Source organism: Sprattus sprattus (genome assembly GCF_963457725.1).
Source record: "Sprattus sprattus genome assembly, chromosome: 20".
NCBI lineage: Eukaryota > Metazoa > Chordata > Actinopteri > Clupeiformes > Clupeidae > Sprattus > Sprattus sprattus.
This window is the reverse complement of record NC_137918.1, coordinates 25,184,452-25,197,915: the sequence shown is the minus strand read 5'-3', so window position 1 is coordinate 25,197,915 and position 13,464 is coordinate 25,184,452. Positions and strand designations below refer to the sequence as shown.

Here is a 13,464-nt window from a genome sequence, read left to right as displayed (position 1 = left end):
ATACAGCTCCATAGAGTCCAGCTCCATACAGCGCCATAGAGTCCAGCGCCATAGAGTCCAGCGCCATAGAGTCCAGCGCCATACAGTACAGCTGTACAGCTTGGTGTAACATTAACTTCTGGAGGTTCAGTTGGGGACTGAGGAAGCTCTGTGGCTTTAACTTCAGATGAGCATTCAAAAAAAGAATCAGAGAGAGAGCAGAGACCTGTGGGGGCGTTTAGGGTTCCTGCCTTTTTACATTTCTGCTGACCTCAAAACAGCCAGTCTGTCATTTAGAGGAAATGACTGGTGTGGTTTCATAAAGCGTGTTGTGCTTCCCACCAGAAATCATTGATGGTGATTTTGATTGTGTCCGCTGGCTGTGTGTATGTTGTGCCTCCTCCACAGAACTCTCTGAGCAGCTCGGTGTGGGGGTCTGTGAGCAGCGGCGGGGGGGCCTCCACCTGGGCCTCGGACACCAGCAGCATCTGGGGCGACGCTCCCAACTCCAACGCGGGCTTCTGGGACGAGGCTGTGAAGGAGGCCGCTCCACCGCCCACACGCAAGGCCACCTCTCAGAAAAACAAGGGAAACGCTAACCTCAGGTACAGCCACAGGCCTGTGCACACACACTCTCAGGCTGCTCTGTCATGTGTCGTGTGTGTGTGTGTGTGTGTGTGTGTGTGTGTGTGTGTGTGTGTGTGTGTGTGTGTTTTCTTGCACAGGATTTGTTTCTCAGTGGTGTTGTAGTTGTAATAATGGCATTCAAAACATTTACATGACGTTTGTGTTTATTTTTGCCCTAATTTCCACTGTGTGTGTGTGTGTGTGTGTGTGTGTGTGGGGGGAGCAGTAACTCGGTGAGTGCGAAAGCCAATAAGAAGATGGAGGAGGAGGAGAGGCTGATGAAACTGTTCCAGGCAGCCAATAAGAGTCAAGATGGCTTCATGCAGTGGTGTGAGCAGACTCTGCACACTCTCAACACCGCCAACAACCTGGACGGTGAGCTGACAACAACACGCTCACTCCTGGTGTTTTAGTGGCCTGGCCATTACCAGCCTGTGACTCCATTTCTTTCCGTCATTCAGTCTGGCAAAACCCAATGCATTTTCGTTTCCGAGGTGGGCAGGTGCTTATCTTGAGGTTTAAAATCATTGGAGTTCCCTTAACCAATCAGCAACGTTAGGTAATGACGGGATTAAAGCATTCACTAACGGGACCATCTGGTAGATTAAACTCTTCCCAAAGCCAGTTGGGAGAAGCGCTACGACGTCCTTTCCAATCAGACAAGACAAGACAATCCTCTTGTTCTCCTTTTAATTTTCTGATGTTCTCGAGAGTTGCGACAACTTCTCCGATAGCTTTTCGTGTCTCTTCCTCCGTCGCAATTTTTGCTATGCTGGTAAACTACCAACTCCGCTGGGCGAGTTTTGCGTCACATCTCTGAACTGTTCGCTGATTGGTGCGGTTGTAGGGTAAAGCCAGGAAACGATGTTAGACGGGGCTGGTCCAGACTATGTATGAGCTTGAAATCAAATCAGGCGGAAATACGTAGGCTGGTGTCACCAGGCTAGTGTTTTAGTGTGACACATCTGCCCTCTGTTAGGGTCCATCTCACCTGGAGTGGTTACTGCCAGCTCAGAGCAATGTGCCTGAAGGCCACAGGTTCACCCTCTAACCCTAACCCTCCCCATGTGCTGTCACTGATCACATGATAGTTGTGGGTGGTTTGGCACTGGTTTTATTTGTATTTTTCAGTGTTTCAATGATTTTGAGTCTCCGTTAACCTTGAATAACTGGTCCATTTCTAAATCAGGCTGGTGTGACGGATGCATTCAAATGTCCCCCTCCTGAATCTCCCAACTGCTTAGTGAGCCCCAGTTAGTTAGTAATGAATATGGCTGTGCATGTTGGGTAGACTGCTTTGGTAGTCTTGACTACATCCTTGACTATGATCTTTATTTGTCTGCAAACAGAAACAAATCTTAGCCTAGATTGAGGCAGTTATGTTTCATTACATAAGTGTAATGCTCCAAAAGAAGATGCTATCACAATTATTCATTAGCGTGTTCTAGGCAGATGTGTTGGAGTTGTTCCTGATTGGCTGTTTGAATGTTTGCCTCTGTGCTCCACAGTTCCTACGTTTGCGTCCTTCCTGAAGGAGGTGGACTCGCCCTATGAAGTGCATGACTACGTCAGAGCCTACCTCGGTGACACGCCCCAGGCCAAGGACTTTGCCAAACAGTTCCTGGAGCGCCGTGCCAAACAGAATGCCAACAATCAACAGAAACCACAGCAGATCCAGCAGCAGAAACGGCAGCAGCAGCAGCAGCAGCAGGTGTGTGTGTGTGTGTGTGTGTGTGTGCGCGTGTGTGTGTGTGCGCGTGTGTGTGTGTGCGCGTGTGTGTGTGCGCGCGTGTGTGTGTGCGCGCGTGTGTGTGTGCGTGCGTGTGTGTGTGCGTGTGTGTGCGTGTGTGTGTGTGTGTGTGTGTGCGCGCGTGTGTGTGTGCGCGTGTGTGCGCGCGTGTGTACTGTTCAGCCAGCCTGGAGTTCCGATGCACTAACACGATTCCTTGTGCTCTTGGGCGCGGAGCACCCTCTGCGGTGTGGCAGTCTAGTCTGGCCAGGATGAGCCTGAGTGTGGAGTTAGAGAGGTGAGGTGGTGCACCTGGGTGGAAGCTCTGACGCGTGTGTGTGTGTGTGTGTGTGTGTGTGTGTGTGTCTGCGGTCCTCTCCTCCTTCAGGACTCTGTTTGGGGAGGGACGACCCCACAGCAGCAGGTCCTCCAGTCCAACCACACCAGCCTCCAGCAGCAGCAGCAGCAGCAGCAGCGCTTCGAGACGGTGACGTCAGGGAAAAAGAAGAAAAAACAGAAGATGGTCCGAGCAGACCCCAGTCTCCTTGGTGAGCACACACACACACACACCGTCTTCATGCAGTGATGCTTTGAGAGTGTGCTGTGGGTATTTCCATGAGGTTTACCCACAGTAGTGTCAACTTAAGACCTAATCCTTTAAACCTTTTTGAATTGGATTTGTCAGCTTGTTATAGCCCCTGCATTTATGACACCTGCAATAATACATCATCTTTGGTTGAATATGTAACAATCTATACGTAAACACATCTCGTGATGAAGAGCAAAGGGCGTTTGGAATGTAAGTGTCTCCATTGTTCTTCCCTGCAGGTTTCTCAGTGAATGCAGCTTCTGAGAGGTTAAACATGGGTGAGATTGAGACAGTGGAGGACCATTGAGGGACCTGGGAGAGGAGTGGTCAACGCGACTCACCCCTCAGAGTATTTCCCACCCGGACAGCAGCTGCCACTGACCTCCACCACCCACATCACTACTCTTCTGTTTTTCTTTTTGCTCTCCCCCTGCCCCCCCCACCCTCAACCCCCCCCCCCGTGTCAAATTCCAAGCAGTGAAGAGATCCTGGGAGCCTCCTGACACCCTAACCGCCAAGAGATTCTTACCAGGGGGGAAAAAACCGGAACTCAACTCAGACTAGCCCTTCACCCAGCATCACAGCTGAAGTTGGACTGAGAGTCTGCGTTGGGAGAAGAGACCTCTGGTTGATCAACAGGTGCTTGCTTCAGGACAGGGCTTCACTTCAGCACATCAGTCCCAGCAGCTAGTGGGCAAACCCCCACAATCAGCTTTTTTTGAATTGTGAAGAGGAGGATCATATGTTTAAAAAGAGGAGAAAAAAAAAGATAAAGATTATAGAGATATATCTTTTTTTTTTTTTTTAATTATTATTATTTATTGATGTTTTCCCAACCATTTTTGCCATGCCCTCCTCCTCTTCATCGTCCTTCCCATATGCTGACGGTTGTTCGTGGATGATGATGATGATGGTGTTGTAGGACCTAAGGATGTGATTCACCAGTGTCCTGTTTTAAGGACATGTTTTTGAAAGTTCCAAGTAGTTATCCATTTCTTGTAAAATATTAGGCTGTTTAAAGAATAAACTTTCAAATCTGCATCTGTATTGTAATATATGGAAACGTTGAACTAATGGAGTCATACTTTTTTATTGCAGTATGAAATAAATCAACAGTCTCTTGTGTGGGCTGTTTTACATCTCTGGGCCTCTGTACAGGACATTTCCTGACTCATTATGTAACCATATTTATATTTTTACTATTTATATATTTATATTCTATTTATATTATGTTAACATGAACTCATGGTGTAGGAGCTTCCTTGCATTTTTTGTCATTATAACGTAATATTATTAATAATAATAATTGTAGTAGTAGAAGCTGTATTATAATAACAACTACAACCATACTTGGCCTACTTTTGTGGCCGCCATATTGGATTTTATCCAATCTTCACCCAATTAGATTCTTGTTGAAAGCATGGCCTCATTTGACCACTGGGGGACACTAATAAGTTATAAAGTGCCTTTGCTAATCACTTTTGATTCGTTAGCCTTTTAACAGGGGTTGCTATGTCTAGTGATATCTTGCGGGATCCCAAGGATGAGACATTAATGTGGCCACCATATTGTATTTAATTAAAAATCTTTCAGAGGCAAAATACCTTGACGAATCCACCAAATTTGGCACAGATCATCCTCAGACAAAGCCTCACAAAATGAATCAAAATTTTCAAGATTTTTTTTTTCGGTAGCAAAGCTGCCAAACAAGACATAGACAATCTTTGGTCAATTGATGTGAAACTTGCTAACAGCTGTGCCCTTGACATAATTACATAATGACATCATGGGCTGCTTGGCCCCCTCATCGCTGCTTGCCAGCTATATTTTGTAAACATTCTGTAATTAAAAGTAATTTTATTTATTCTTTACAGTGTAACAGCTATATTTGGGTATATTTGAAATGTGGGTCTGTCATCATTCGCTTTTTTCCACAAAGTGACCAAATCAGGAGACCTCTAAAGAGACCAGGATGTTTTCCTGCCTATTATTTTGCAGGAGAGATGTGCTCTCACACATCTTGAAGATTTAAATAAATGCTAGCATCGTTTACAGCACCTCCAAGTGCAGGGGGGTGGGAGCCATCAGTCAACGGTGGAGTAACGGCAAGTCTACGTCTAAAAGTAACGTCAATAAAATATTTGGGTGATGTCACAACAGGACTGAAGAGAGACTCTGCTCAGAGGGTGGGGGGGGGGGGGGGGGGGTGACTTGAGAGGAGCGAGGGCTTCTCCACTACGTGTCTTGAGTGGGGTTCAAGTGGGTGGGCTGTTGCCGAAGGTGTTCACAAAGTCCACACTGTCCCAGACAGCGCCCCTCCTCTCCCTCCTTCCCTCCCTCCCTCCCCTCTTCCTCCTTCCCCTGTGTGGAGGCTGGCCCTCACTAGACCCAAGCCTGAGGAGCTCTGGAGATTGCCCTCAGACGTCTCTGAAGAACCATGGCCATCTACAGACACTCCTGCTCCAGTGGGTCCAGACTCATCCTGCTGGCTCTCCTCGGCCTGTGTGTGGCCCTCACAAGGACAGGTACAGTGCCTCTACTACCCTGCTCTAGGCAACGGACGCCAAATGGCATATTGCTAGATTCTTGGGGTGAAAATGAATGTAAAGGCCTTCATCGCATTTTCTGCCTGAAGGACTTCCATGCCCTAATTGCATATGTGAAGCTCTGTCTACAGAATGACTAGTTCTACTCTAGCGGTTCTGGAGACGGGGGGAGTGGGTGGGGTCTATATTTATGTGTATTGCTTGTTCTGTATGCTCAAGGTACATGTTGTTTTTCCTCTCCGTTTGACACAAAGGTATGATTTGGAGAACATTCGTTCTCCTTAGACACCTTGGCGACGAAACATTTTTGAAAGTGAATGCTCACCTTCACAAAATTGCCGATCTGCTCCAGTGATCGTTTAGGACAACGTCAACAATATTACTCTGCTCTCTAATGTTAGGCCAGATTGTTTTGCTTGTCTTTAAATATACCATTTAGTTTTACACTCCATTTCACAGAATAGAAGGCTCATTTTTAGCTAGATAAAATGTTCATGTCTATTGGTCTGACTGTTGGCAGTTCCCTCTGAGGACGGATGGAATGAAAGCCTTGTTGGCTCCTGCCTTCTGGCATATGAGTGTTAATCCTTGTCAGTGCTGTGGGAACTATAGACATAAGAATATATGTATATACATATTCTATGTCTATGGTGGGAACAGGAAGGAGGCAGATGTAGCCGTGGCTAGCCTCCCAAAAACAGCTCCTCAAAGGTGAGGGTCCAGAGGCAGGGGTGTAGTGGTCCCTGGAGAAGTGGGTATACTCTTCATTTCTGTAAGCAGCCCATACAGCAAAGGATAATAAAGCTGACTGAAAAAACAGTGGGTATACTGCGTATAGCTGTGTATACCCTGGACTACACCACTGGGCAAGGGTGAGGGCCAGAACAAGTGAACAAAAGCACAGTAACCTCATGCTTATTGTCATTCACTGTGCTCAGTCTATCACAATGGCATCCACTGGACTCTTGTGACATCAAACTCTTAGTAGAGAGATTAAAGTGATTTTGTAATGATGGTGAGGAAAAGATGGAATTTGATGTTAGTTTTTAGGTTATAGTGAAGTAATATTTAATTGAAAAATGAGAGTCGGATGGCATTTGACTTTCCGATGGCTAGATTAAATTGTGCTGACTCATTCTTGCATGTGGGTGGCACCCAAAATCCACTTTAAAGCTCTACAATTAGAAACATTTGTTCTGTGTGTCCAGTTCTGGTGGCAAACACGGTCATCTACTGCCGTGTAGGAGTTTGAGTTTGAAACATCCAGCTTGTTTTTGTCCTGGTCTGAGGTGTGGCGTGGCCAAGGCTAGCAAAGTAAAGATGGCTCCTGGAACCACCCAAACAAGCAGGGTCTCTCTGCTGGTTTTGTTCACAGCTGTCACCACACCCATCAAACAGAGGTGAACTGAGGACATGGGCAGTTTGGCACAACCAGTTTGCCCCCCATTTCAGGCTGTATGCTGCCTTCACACACGCCCGTCGTCTTTGCCATCTCTCTGCTCAATGTGAATTCCTGACTGGAGGTCATCAGGTGACAGTTGTTCATTTTTGCTAAATGATAGCATTCACCATTGACCATAGACAAGCATGGCGCCGGGAACCATAATCAATGCTCCATAGCACCATAGCACTTCAATTGCAGTTCTTTTGAAACTCACTTTGAGACTGTGGGACAGTGTATGTGCAGTGGTGTACTGGTCCCTGGAGAAGTGGGTATACTCTTAATTTTTTTAAGCACCCCATACAGCACAGGATAAACGCCCTGTTTTGAGAAGTGGGTATACGCAATGCTGACTGAAAAATAAGTGGTTATACTCCGTATACCTGCGTATACCCTGGACTACACCACTGTGTATGTGTCACTAAACAGGTTATTCAACCAGGGTGCTCTGAGTCACATGACCAAAAAAGATATTTCTGTAATAGAATAGAAACAGACCCAGTAATCTGGGACGTGGACGTTCCACAGCAGAGGAAAAGCCTGGCAAGATGAATCCTCACCCCAACCATTCTGAACCCATCAAGCCATAGCTCAAAATACAGAGTACCGGAAAAATACAAAAAAAAAAAAAAAAACGTGTAAACAGGGCCTGGCTAGCGCAAATGGAATATGTTGAGGGGGGGGAGGGGAGCAACACTCCTTCATTGCTCAATCTGCTCATCCCAGAGTGTGTGTGTGTGTGTGTGTGTGTGTGTGTGTGTGTGTGTGTGTGTGCTCATCCCAGAGTCGGAGTCTTTCCACAGACTTTCATAAACAAGGTTATTTAACATGCAGTGCCCAGGCTAGATTTGGGCTTGGCCGTTGGAGCGGTGAGCTGCCCTCCCTGACCGCACAAGCAGCCTTTTGTGCCCCAGCTGTGAAGGCCTTATTGATGGAGGCTGCTGGCCTGGGGCCCGCCGGCCCGTATACCTGCGGCTCGCTCCTGCTCAGGAAGCAGCAGAGTATCAGAGAGTAAACACGCCAGCCAGCATCAAAAATACCCCTCGCTTCACTCGCACCTACGCACGCCAAAATTACACCGCTGGCGTCGTTAAAGGAGATAATTACTCGTCCGAGTGTCATGGTGAAAGGGTGGTTATGTAACACCTGTGATGACGTCCTGATATTTGAGCACTTTTGTTGTTTGTTGTTTTTGTTGACGAATGTCCCTGTACCCTGTAAATAAATGCTGTGTGTGTGTGAGAACATGCTCTCCACTGGCGGCTGAAAAGATGGGGGTTATTTTATTACGGACCCTGAACAGCTAAGAAGGAGAGATCCCAGATCCCTTTGCTGTTTTCAGAGCGGAGGAGAGGAGGAGCGGAGGACCCCCTCTGTGTTCGGGTCGAAACCCCCCCTGCTTGTGTCAGTCTGTCATGCAGAAGGGGAGAGGGGGTGACACGGGAAACTGGGGTCATGTTACCATGGCTATGGTGTCGGTGTGAAAAGTCGCGTGGCTGCTCCATGCCAGAGGCTGTGGAATGTGGGTGGTAGATGTGAGAGGAGCAGAGGAAATGTGAGGATGAGGGTTAAAATGGAGGAGAGAGGAGTAAGCGACTGAAGTTACCTGCAGCTAGCGTCAGGACACAAAGGCCCTCTTTTAGCGTCACCGACGGCCAGCCGGCATGGCAACACAGAGCAGCCATTACTACGTCCCCTCCCCCCCTCCCCGTGGCATCAAAGTGGGCCTGTGGTTAACATGTTCTCCCCTCCCCCCTCCACGCTGGCCTCCAGTGCCTTACCTTTATGTTGAGGTAAATAAGGCACTACTTTAGTCACCTTGTTAGCATCCTGAAGGAACGCAGTCATCTCTTCTCAGAAACTCGGCTTCCTCGAAAACACCAAAGACCCTCTTCATCATGGCGGATATGAAGGGCTCGCCTGTTCACAAATGAGTGAGAGGAGAGCGTTGGCGCTTAAAATGACTCTTGAAATGGCGCTTAAAATTACGCTTGAAGTGACGCTTAAAATGGCGCTTAAAATGGTGCTTAAAATGCCATTGTTTCCACAGAAACAGTTGCAGATCCTAATCCCACACTACAGAGTGATAACCAGGACACACTGTCCGGAGGAGGTGCCTTAGATGTGACTACGAAGGAGCCCTTTCAGGAGCTGCCAGAGAACACCATGACACACCCAACAGCCACGGAGGAGGAAGAAGGTGAGGCATTTTAGTAGATTTAAGTCCAGGACACCATGTCCAAGAAGCCAGTGGTACACCACTTGGTTGACACTTTTTAAATTTAGTTTTCATTTATTTGCAACCTCACACTGTTTCAACAACACGGTCAGAAAGTAGCACACTCTCTATTAGCCATGTGCACTATAATTAGTTATAGGTAAACGTTCATTCTGTATGGTTCTGTATGACTGTCTGTATGTTTACCTGCTCAATTATGCATGGGCAACATTTTTAGCAGTGCAGTATTCTACACCGTTCACTATTAAACAATGGCATTTAGTAAAAGATGCTACAAGAGACATGAACACAAAGGCCTCCTTAACACAATTAAGCAATAGAATAGTACATTATATTTAGAATATAGGATAGAAAATCAATTTTTATATAAAAAAGGAAGTTATTTCTTCAGAAATATTACATGTATGGTTCAAAACTGAGTTTATTAATGTGTAATGGATTTGCTGGGTCTGGTGGTCTGTGTGTAGGTATTTTAGGGCCGGGTGCCATCACCGCCATCGTCATCGCTGTGTTTCTGGGGGCGTCTGTGTTACTGGCACTCATCGTCATCACACTGAGGAAGTTCACCGCCTCCTAGACAGGGAGGGATCCCCTCTACCCTCTCAGCTCTCTCTGATCGACAGGGATCCCCTCTACCCTCTCAGCTCTCTCTGATCGACAGGGATCCCCTCTACCCTCTCAGCTCTCTCTGATCGACAGGGATCCCCTCTACCCTCTCAGCTCTCTCTGATCGACAGGGATCCCCTCTACCCTCTCAGCTCTCTCTGATCGACAGGGATCCCCTCTACCCTCTCAGCTCTCTCTGATCGACAGGGATCCCCTCTACCCTCTCAGCTCTCTCCTAGACAGGGATCCCCTCTACCCTCTCAGCTCTCTCTGATCGACAGGGATCCCCTCTACCCTCTCAGCTCTCTCTCCTAGACAGGGATCCCCTCTACCCTCTCAGCTCTCTCTGATCGACAGGGATCCCCTCTACCCTCTCAGCTCTCTCTGATCGACAGGGATCCCCTCTACCCTCTCAGCTCTCTCTGATCTCCCTCCCCTTCATCCAAGTCACATGGCCACCGCAGGTTTGGATGTCATTGAAAGTGGACCCCACAGATTACAAAGCATTACAAAAAATGTGTCAACTAGTTATATAGTTTTGTAATTATAGCAAATTTATAGTCCCTTTTTTATAAGAGGTCCTTCTGAATTGTGATTCTGGCAGGTTGTTCCAGTACATGATCATGTAGTGTTCTAATAGATATAATAGTGAGACTTAATGAATGATATTAATGTTTACTTTCTCTCTGAAAATAGATAGTGTGTGAGCTGGTTTTTTTTTTTTGTCCATTTGATGACATGTAGGTTTTTACTATTATTTTATTATTTTTGGGTCCTCATGTCCCCAATTACAGTTAGCATGGTAAGCATGAGGAGACGGACCTGTTTGTTTGTGTTGGTTTCTGTGTTCATTTTGAATGTGATTGTATGTATGTGTATGTATGTTTGAAATCAATCACAACAATCTCAATTTTGTCAACAAACCAGTTATTATAGAAATGTAACAAAAACTTTATGAAATGAAACATCCTTAAAAAAAAATCTTCTGAGGTCTCTCAGATATATTTTGTTATAGTACCTTGGTAAACACAATGAAATATATTTGATTTAGAACAGTAATCCAGTTTAACATTTTATATAATTTGTTGTTTTTAGTTTCACAGTGATGGTGTCTTAAATACAGGGACGTGTTGATGTACTATGCACTAAAATGATGTAAGGTTTTAATCCAAAACTGGAGTCCATTATTTGTATTTGGCAGCATTGGTCTGTGTTTTTGTAGTTAAACCTTTAAGTGTGTTGGTATTTGGAAGCTGTATCATTACAGTGATGTGGTTTATAAGACCACATTTCTACTAAATTAAATTTTAACCTAATACTTAGGACATTGTTCATCCTTTTGCCTTCATATTATTTTGGTCAATAATGACGACATCTGTTTTCATAAACAGTAAAGAATAACGTGAGAATGAAACACATGCACACATATCTATATGAGTCTATATATACACCTATAAACACATGTCTCCAATTAAAGTATACTTGGTTAGAGACATTTAATGTCAATGAATGTCAATGAATAATGAGGTGCCTAAATACAGAGGATTGATGACATGGACAAACTCTGAGGTTGTGCTTAGTGTTGAAATAGTGGATAAATAGTGCCCCCTAACGTTAGTATCAGGAAACACCATTGACTTTTATGATTAAACTTTTTCTAATGCCTTGTTTCATGTAAATAAATAATAACATACAGCCATCCCTTATTGTACTTGCTGATATTTTATTTCACATTTTCAGAATGATGTACAGTCAGTCATAGCCTGTCCCTCAAAGACCAAACACAGTAAAGACCATAGTCCAGGGGTACTCCATAAGAAACCCAAAAGGCCCACTCACCAAATGTCCAGGGTCAGGAACAGTGACGATCAAATCAATCCCAAAACAGAACTCCAACAAAAACTTTTGAACAATGCACAAAAGGTCCACTTATTAGTGTGAAAGGTCAAACCTTTTTTGTGCCACCTGGGGCCGTATTCACAAAGCCTTTTATCTTACCACTAGGAGTGCTCCTAACTCGCGCTAAAACCTTTTACGTAGGAGTAATTTCTTAAAAGTGATTCACAACGGCTCTGAGACCTACTCATACTAAGGATAATACCAACTCCTAAGCTTAAGATAAAAACTCCGTTGCTATGGATGACGTCGCTTCTCATGCACGAGTTTAGAAGAGGTGAGGACGGTGATTGGTTGTTGACAGGCTCTCTCATTAAAAACTCATTCGTGACGTCTCTCTAACAATCCCACTATATCGACTGAAAATAAGAGAATAACCTAGGCTTCAAATTAAGTCATATTAAATAGTTATGGACAGTGCAGTTAGCAGAATGCACACGCATGATGACAAGTTTGTGCATCCAACGGGAATGACACTTTGCACGTTAAGAGAAATATAAAGCGATCAATATAAAATATGGCAATTGCATGTAATCAAGGCAGTAATAATTAAAGCACCCAGCAAACTGTAAGGCTATTATATTTCCAGCCCTTGACCACTTCAAATATCAGCACATGCGGCCCTTTAAGCCCTCCAATCTTTTAATTGATCAAAGCGAAACGAACGTGAAACGTATAGCCTCAGCGACAGCCTACTGGTCCCAGGACCAATAGCCACTGTCACCCCAGCGGCATCCAGCTGGTAAGTTCTCAAAAACCTGCTGCAGACCGCTCTGCGTTGAAATGCACAAGTCATATACATCCAACTGTTGGATGATGTGGGGTCTACAGTGCGTTGATAGTTTGATGAATTAAACGGCTGAATGATGATCCCCAGTGTCGTCATTTGCGTTTTCCGCGAAGCCAAATAGCCTATCTTTATGTTTCCAAACATTTCACTTCGGGACACATCGTTGTTTAAAGGCGTCATTGCATCCCGCGCTAATTCTACGACAATATTAATACCTTCACGGTTTAAGCAATGTCTTTTATCAATTCCAAGTCGGCTGCAGCCATCTTACGATTTTTTGTGAATAGGTCTTAGTGACTTAGGAGTCCTCATGAGGAGTTTTAAGCTGTCCTAGACTTAGGTGCTACTTTTAGGGATAAAATATTTTGTGAATTGCTCTTAGTAAAAAAAAATAGGAGTCCTACATTTAAGACTGACACGCCCATTATTTTTAGGAGTTTCTCCTAAATTCGCCACTTATGAGCTACTTTTAGCCCTAAGATTCTTTGTGAATACGGCCCCAGTTCTTTAAACTTGGGGCATAAAAGGTGTGAGGGCCAGGCGGAGGCACTGATGTAAGTGCTCCTGTACAGTAAGTTTAGGTATAGAGAGATAGATAGATAGATAGATGAATACTTTATTAATCCAAAGGGAAATTTAGGTCATCCAGTAGTTTATACACTTATACACTTACTTGTTTTTTAGGAAGGCCTGTGAAAAGACCATTGCAGTAGTCAACCCTACGTGAAATAAAAGCATGAATGAGTTTTTTAAAATCATTTTTTAATATAAGTCCTCTAAACTTTGCTATGTTTTCGAGATAATAAAAAGGTGACTTAGTTATTACTTTTATATGGTTGTTTAAACTGAGGTTTTTAACTGTGTCCTTGACTTCAAGAGCCCGCTTTAAAACATCCAGATATTAATTTTGTCAATGCACTGACATAGAGATTGTAGGGGACTAAGGTCGTAAAGTGAGAGTACAAGGTCCGTTTTTGGTGTCATCAGCAAAGCTGTGATAAGACATCTTATTGTCTTTAATG

The 13,464-nt window shown here is 44.8% G+C and overlaps 2 protein-coding genes across 6 annotated transcripts in view; both read left to right on the top strand.

Annotated features, from left to right (window-relative positions):
- Nucleotides 1-4,071, top strand: part of gigyf2 (GRB10 interacting GYF protein 2) — a 26,354-nt gene extending 22,283 nt beyond the window's left edge. For all 5 annotated transcript variants that reach the window (XM_080858922.1, XM_080858920.1, XM_080858919.1 and 2 more), the window contains 5 exons: nucleotides 388-584; nucleotides 833-981; nucleotides 2,115-2,317; nucleotides 2,724-2,883; nucleotides 3,164-4,071. In XM_080858922.1, the coding sequence (XP_080715048.1) occupies nucleotides 388-584; nucleotides 833-981; nucleotides 2,115-2,317; nucleotides 2,724-2,883; nucleotides 3,164-3,231 (777 nt within the window). In that variant the 3' untranslated portion in view covers nucleotides 3,232-4,071. The remainder of the gene's footprint in view (nucleotides 1-387; nucleotides 585-832; nucleotides 982-2,114; nucleotides 2,318-2,723; nucleotides 2,884-3,163) is intronic.
- Nucleotides 4,072-5,361: 1,290 nt separating this feature from the next.
- Nucleotides 5,362-9,727, top strand: snorc (secondary ossification center associated regulator of chondrocyte maturation; the record flags this gene model as incomplete). The annotated part of the gene is made up of 3 exons (XM_080859274.1): nucleotides 5,362-5,449; nucleotides 8,962-9,111; nucleotides 9,618-9,727. The coding sequence occupies 3 exons, from the start codon at nucleotides 5,362-5,364 to the stop codon at nucleotides 9,725-9,727; spliced, it is 348 nt and encodes a 115-aa protein (XP_080715400.1).
- Between the last annotated feature and the right edge of the window lie 3,737 nt (nucleotides 9,728-13,464).